This window comes from Stegastes partitus, unplaced genomic scaffold (assembly GCF_000690725.1).
Source record: "Stegastes partitus isolate 25-593 unplaced genomic scaffold, Stegastes_partitus-1.0.2 Scaffold1275, whole genome shotgun sequence".
Classification (NCBI taxonomy): Eukaryota; Metazoa; Chordata; class Actinopteri; family Pomacentridae; genus Stegastes; species Stegastes partitus.
In genome coordinates, this window is record NW_007579006.1 from 80,291 (window position 1) to 87,590 (window position 7,300).

At 42.4% G+C, this 7,300-nt stretch overlaps 1 protein-coding gene across 1 annotated transcript in view; it reads right to left on the reverse strand.

The window, feature by feature from the left end:
* The window catches only part of LOC103369354 (poly(rC)-binding protein 3-like), a 72,128-nt gene that overhangs the window by 1,124 nt on the left and 63,704 nt on the right, over nt 1-7,300 (reverse strand). Inside the window, exons 3-4 of the mRNA XM_008298046.1 lie at nt 1,729-2,015; nt 1,249-1,272 (exon numbers count right to left, since the gene is read on the reverse strand). Of these exons, the coding sequence (XP_008296268.1) occupies nt 1,249-1,272; nt 1,729-1,887 (183 nt within the window). The 5' untranslated portion in view covers nt 1,888-2,015. The remainder of the gene's footprint in view (nt 1-1,248; nt 1,273-1,728; nt 2,016-7,300) is intronic.

Below are 7,300 nucleotides of genomic sequence, written 5' to 3' on the forward strand. Positions count from 1 at the left end.
GAACTGTCTGAACAGATGAACGTGGAACCTTCAGAACCAGACTGGTGGAGGTCCACAGGTCTCTTTCTTTAGATGTTCCATGTTGTCACCAAAGGAAGCAGCGTGTTGGAGGTGAGCCTTAAAATACATCCACAGGTGTGCCTCCAGTTAACCAATCAGAAGCTTCCAAAGGCGTGACATCATCATTTGGGCTTTAACAAATAGTCTGAAGGATCTTAGTGGATGGAAACTAATGACTTTGAAGAATGTAGTGAAAAATTCTCTCTCTAATAATGTTGGTGATCCTGACTGAGCTGAAACAGGAGACGTTTGATTTAATGTCAGACGGTGAGAACAAAAAGGTTTTGTGTCATTTTCTACGGTGGACGTGAACTTCTGGTTTCATCTGTACATGAAACAGAAAATACAGAAGCTTTGTAAGAGTAGAATTTGCATCACACTGCAGCAGGTTTACATGTATAATGTACAAGATGTTTATTTTATTTATCGACGCGTCTTCACAGGGATGAAGCTACTTTTAACGGAGCAGAGGACGTGGAAGTCGAGCAGAAGACTCCAGGTGAGGAAGCGGCGACGCTCTCCGCCTGCTAATCAGCCGCCGCCGGGATGCCCCCGAGCAGCCTCACCGGCGGAGCAGCAGAGGAGGAAGGAAAAAAACCGTCCCCGCGATAAATAACCCTCCCGTTTGTTTCTGTAGCGTTCATGTGTCGCCGTCACAGAGGACTCCTTCAGCTCCATCTGGCTGTGGTTCTACCTTCAGACAGGAGCTCAGAGGAGCAACACTGGAGGAGCTGGAGGGGAGGAATCTAAATATAGGCGTTAGCGGGTTAGCGGGTGTCGCCGTGGTCATTATCGCTCGTCGCTCGGCTTCGATATATTTGGAAGAGAAATCCCGCGGGGTTTTTATTTAACAGTTAAATTGACTGGCGTCCCTGGAGAGCGGCTCCTTGTCGCCGGCCGACCGGGAGCGTCGCACGCTATTAATTCGGATTTCACGGAAAACTTCGTATCGGCGCGGCCGGATTACGCTGAATGTTATCTGCAGCCGCCTCCAGAAGGACCGCACGTGTTCACAGGATCTCCTCAAATTACTGCACACTTCTTTTTTTAACTTTAATTTAAAAACCAGAATGTTTTATTCACAGAGAAATCCTTCTTGGTTGAGTTTGAACCGCCGGACGCAGGTTTTTGTCTCAGATGCAGATTTGTTGCTATAAAAACAAAACAAACAGAAGAAGAAGGACTCACCTTTCCGATGATGCTCCCGACTTCCTGTGGACGAAACAGAAACAGAAGATGTCGGTTTTATGTGTCGATATTTTAAACAAAGATGAACAAAAAATGCGCTAAATTCAAAAGCTGCAGGAAATTCAGAAAACTAAACAAGCTACATGATAAAGACGAGCTAAAGTCCTGCTTTGTGTGGATGATTGTGTCACGTTTTGGTCATTTTACATCTTTTTGTGGATTTTTTGTGTCACGTTTTGGTCATTTTACATCTTTTTGTATCCTTAGGAGACACTTAAAGGATTAAAAAACAAAACAAACTCAGTAAAACGCTCTAAAATATGCTGTTTCACTTTTAAATATTGACTAAATCCCTGCCACGCTGGGTAGCTTTTACCAAAAGTTTCCCACAAATGAAGAAGTGAAGCGTCTGCTGGGGACTATTTTCTGCGGCGGATTAACACACGTGATGCTGCCATGATTTTCGCTTGACCGGCTCACCTTTCCGTGCATGAGGAGGCGCAGCGTCAGCGTCACGCCCATCGCTCCGTCTCCAAACTCCTGCTCGCAGCTCATGGTTGAGGTGGTGGAGGTGGAGGTGGTGGTGGTGGTGGTGGTGGTGTGGTGGGTGGAGGTGGACTCTGCCGCTGGGAGACGCATGAAGGTCCGAGGCCCCGAAAGGCGAACGGAGCCGTCCGGAACGCCGCGGAGGAGAACCCTTGGGAGAACCCGGAGAGGAACCGTGAGAAGAGCTGGAGCTGACGGAGGCGGAGGAATCGGTGTCGGCTCTGTGGAGGAAACAGGAAACAAGTTCAGAGCGATTAAAGAAAAGAAAATGTGTTTTTCATCCTGAAATGTCGTGTTTGTTTGCTGCAGTGAGGAAATAAACTCAGGAAACGTCCAAAATGCTTTAAAATAACTTAAATGACAAAAATATGGCGTGAAAATAGAAAACTTCACTTAAAATATGTGTAAAATAATTTTTAAAAAGCCAAAAATGATGAAATGTTTATGTAAAGTTTGTCTGGAACAATTAGAAATATTTCTAAAATCACCAAAAATTACCAAATGAACGAAAATCTGTCCTGATTTACCCAAAACAAACCAAAAAAACTCCAAAATGGCTTCAAAAAAAACGTCAAAAATACCTAAAATTATTCCAAAATGATTAAAAAAAAATAAAAATCACCAAAATGACTCAATAATTTTTTAAAATTAACTCAAATATTGTTAAAAATGACATAAATATGGCGTAAAAATTGTTAAAAATGACTAAGAAAATAGAAAAATCAATAAAAATATGTGTAAAATAATAAAGAAAAGCCAAAAACGATGAACCAATTACATGAAGTTTGTCGGGAACGATCAGAAATATTTCCTGAAATCACCAAAAATGTCCAAATGAACCAGAATCTGTCCAGATTTACCAAAAACAAACGTCCAAATGGACTCCAAAACCGCTTCAAAACGGCTTCAAAAAAATCCTCAAAAATGCCTAAAATGATAAAACCATGGACTTCAAGGACAGATACAGATCCTGCAGATCCAGAACCAGATGTTCTGAGGAGGTTCTGGTCGACTTTTCATTAACTATCAGTTCAGTTTCAGGGTGTCAGGCTGGTGGAGGACGGTGTGTTTGCAGAATGTTCCCTAAACGCTGCTCCTGTTGCTGGTGAAGCAGCCACTGGTTCCAGCAGCAGGTGAAGACGTGAACACGATTCCTCGAGAGCCAGAAGCTCGTCAACAGGCTGCAATTTCAGAATTAATTGGAGACGGTGTTTAAAAAGCTGAAGGGGGCTGAAGTGAGCGAGTGAAGTGGCGCTCAGGCGTGAGGACACTTCAGAGCCAACCGGAGCTCAGAGCTGCTTCCTGCAGCGTCGCATGTTGGTCGGCGTTATGTTACAAATTTTCCACAAGTAAAATTACCAAAAAAATATTTACATGTTGACTGTGAACAAAAAAAAAAATGTAAGAAAAAAAAAAAAGTCGACATCAAATATCTGTATTATTGATAAAAAGATAAATTATTTTAATTCACAATGTTTGATTGTAAATTAACATTTTACTGCATATGAATCGAACAGACGACCACTAACTGACAGATATCTGCCGTTATCTGGAAGAAAAATGATGTCTACCATGAAAAATAGTCAATCATTGTTGTAATTGTTATTTAATAGATTTTTTAAAATTATTTTAATTGCAGACGATAACAAGTAAAAAATAAAAATATATTTACGTTAATTGTTTAAGAAAAAAACTGTAAATAACGTCCACATTAAATATCTGTATTATTCATTTAATATATTTATTATTTATATTTAGTGTTTGACAGTAAATTTTCACCATTTTTCTCGTAAATAAATCAGACAAACTATCAGTACATTGAAAAAAATATTTACAAACAATAACAAACAGGTTTGTTGTTTGTAAACATCACAGATATCTGCTGTTATTTTTCCCGGTACTGAACCCGACTGCTCCGGGTCTTGGCGTCTTCCTGTCATATCGTGCTTTCTTGGGGTTTGTTTATTTATTTATTCTGCGTTCGTTTGTGTGTCTGAGTCTCATGAAAAATACAGTCGCAGCCAAAGTAGGTCAGAAACGCGACGCGACGCTCGGCCGCGCACGAGGAGGCGGCTTCGCCTCGGAGACGATGAGAGCCGAAGTAATCAACCGGCCGTCGACGCGTCCGTCAGGCGTCGAGTCGAGGAAGCCGAGTGTGAGCGCGATGCAAATGCAGAAGGCATGAATTATGGAGGGCGCTTCAGACGGGGTCAGAACCCGGCCGGCCCATCCCCCCACCGAGTCACATACGAGTGCACACACTCGGGATGCTGCCGACCCGTCCTTGTAGGGACGGACTCGAGGGAACGAGCCGTGAATCAGCCGAGCAGGAGGTCACGCAGTTCAAACCCGTCATCAGAACACGAGAGTCCTGCTCAAACAGCCACAGATATCTGGAAAAAAAATATGGTTCTGACGATAAAAACGTTTTTATGTGACGCGTCACATGTTGAGTCATTGACAGCCGACGTGTCAGGATTTATTTAAACAGCTCAACGTGTTCATAATCGTTTTATTCTCTCCTGTTACTTCAGGTTTTATTATGTGCAGTTTAAAAATACACTTAATAATAATACACTCTATTCTATTCTCTTCTCTTCTCTTCTATTCTATAAAACTATTTTCCAATTCAAAAGCCCAAACAACAAACATCTGCAAAATAACGACATTTTCACTGATTTAAATCCTGTAAAAATGTTGGGAAAAAATTACGTTTTTTTCCCCAACGTTTTCAACTTTTGTAAAAATACACATTTTAATTTAATTAATTTAATTTTGGGAAATTTAATTGTATTATTTTTTAAATTTAACATCATTATTTACAGCTGTTATCTGCATTTTGTTTGTTTTTAATTTTTCTTCGTAAAAATGTAAATGAATATTTTTTTCTGTCATTTAGAAAAACAGGGAAAATCTGTCAAATAGCAGTTTTAGTTATTTACCAAATAATTTTCTTTTTCAAATTAGAAATATCTATAAAATGAGGACATTTTTGCTGATTTAAATACAGTTAAAATACTTTTATTTTACAGAACATAGTAAAGAGAAAAAAATGAAATTAACATTTATAAAATACAGATGTTTTGGAGCTGATGGTGGAACATCTTTCTACATCTGATGAGCAGAAACCAGAAGCTTGTCGAGGTCATAAAGATATAAATAGTTAAATATCTGCAGGATATCAGGAACTCCAACCTCTCAGTTTATTTATTTGTTGACCGATGCTAGAAAGGCTTTTCCTTGTGTATCATCAAACTGTCTCCGTGGTAACGCAGAGCAATGAATGTGAGTCAATACGACGTCGGAGGCGACAGAAAGAGGTTCACACGTTTGTCTTTATAGACGTTAGAGTCAATAAGAGAACAAAGCAACACGTCAGGTCTCGTCCAGACTTGTCTCAGCGTCCTCCATCGACTGCAGGAACTCGGCTCTCGATTATCAGTGAAATGACGAAACTTTGCGTCTCACAAAGAGACGGTTTAATAACTGTCGGGCTGCAGCTCTGCAATCAGAGGAGTCATTATTTGAATTAGTTTGTTTGTTCCCAGAGTGAAACTGATGACCGACTTTAATAGCTTGCCCAAACATCTCTCCAAGTCTGCGTAAGACACCAGACATGGACGAGCAGAGCCGTGGCCAAGTCCAACCTAAACATGAACAACACGATAAACACTGCATGTCCATGGAGACTGAACCCAGGAACGACGGCGCTGCATCACCTCAGGGTTTAGTTTTCTGGGAGTTCCTGAAGATATTTTGGGTGTGTTTAGGGACTTTTATGTTTCCTGACGCAGATATAGGTCAAAAAAGCCCAGAAGATGTTTTAGGACGTCAATATATTGGTGAGGACAGAGAATAGTTTTACTGAACATCATCAAGGAATGGAAGGAAAATGGAACATGAGTAGATCTGACTGGAGCAGGACGTCCTCAAAGACTGAGTGACCGAGCAAGAAGGAGACGAGTGAGGGAGGCCACCAAGACTCCTATAGCTCCTCTGAAGGAGTTAGAAGCTTCAGAGACTGTTCATACAACAACTGTTGTCTGTTCTTCACCATCAAAGCTTTATGGGAGACAAAGAGAAAGACTCTGTTGGAAAAAGCTCAGATTAAATCTGGACCAGAGTTCACCAGAAGACATGTGGAGACTCTGAGGTCACCTGGAAGAAGGTTCTCTGGTCTGAGGAGACCAGAATGGAGCTTTATGTCCATCAGACTAGATGCTATGTTTGTTGGACACCAAACACACCATCCCCACTGTGAAGCACGGTGGTGGCAGCATCATGATGTGGAGATCTTATCAGCAGCAGCCTAGAAGGCTTGTGAAGGTAAATCCTGGAGGACAATCTGAGAACTCGTGTCTGGACTTGAACAGTTCTGTTCACTGAGGAACCCTGTGGAACCTGACAGAGTCCGAACAGTTGTATCAGAACAATGAGGTGAAGCTGCAGCGTCCAGATGTTCAGACTGATGGAGACCAACAGGATCAATGATGGAGCCAGAAGGTGCATCTACTGACTGGAAGGAGGAAAATACTCACGCAGTAACTACTTTATGTTTTATAGACGCATGTTTGTAGAAATCTGTCTTCACTGTGACGTGGAACACTGTCCTTTTAACGAATCCTTCTGTGTTTCCGTTGTGTGACAGTAACGAGTCGATGCCACTACAGCTCTCTCTGCTCATCAGCATTGTGAGCACATTTGCGTTTGGGGCCTTTGAAAGCATCTGGTCGCCTCCGTCCCCGCCGAGCATCATCACAGCATTGTTTCAGGACAATGCCGCCAGATGAATCCAGGACTCGTCTCCCAAATTACACCCCGATACGCCGGCGCCGCGTCCTCCCTCCTAACGACGAGCAGCCTCCCGCCGGACTCATCAGGCGGCGCCGCCTTTCATATCCAGAACAAGTCGAGGAAATTGTTCTGAAGACGGAACGAGTGGAGCGACAGAAGGAGTCCGGAGCGTGAATACAAAACAGAAGGAAGCACAAAGAGAGGAAACTCCAGACAAGAAGAAGGAATCAGAGTCACGGCCGTACGGTGAATCGCTGGGTTTGATCAGCAGGTGGGCAGGACGGACTGGTTCTGGCCGACAACAACTCATTTCTAAAGACGCGATTGGATTAAAAGCACGACAAGTCGTTCCTTACAGATGAATGGATTAAAGCAGCAGCCGGCCGGCGTGAATCACATCGCTGGTCAACCGTCATGTCAAGGACGGCCTGTTGGTGAGATTAGACAGAAATGAGACGTTCGTGTGCAGGTTTCATTTTGTCGTTTTGTCGTTCTGACTTCTTGCGTCTCCTCTGGTCCACAAGCTCCTGTAACAAAGAGCCTCACTCAGCGTTTCCTTCATCTGTCTGTCTGAGAAAACAAGCGATCAATAAATCAAGAGCTCTGATAGCAAAACAGTTAATTAAACGGGTTGATACGGTTCCAAAACTGAACCACGTCAGTTAAGAATCATGACGTTTCATCAGAATCTCTCTGTTCTACTACAAGCTCA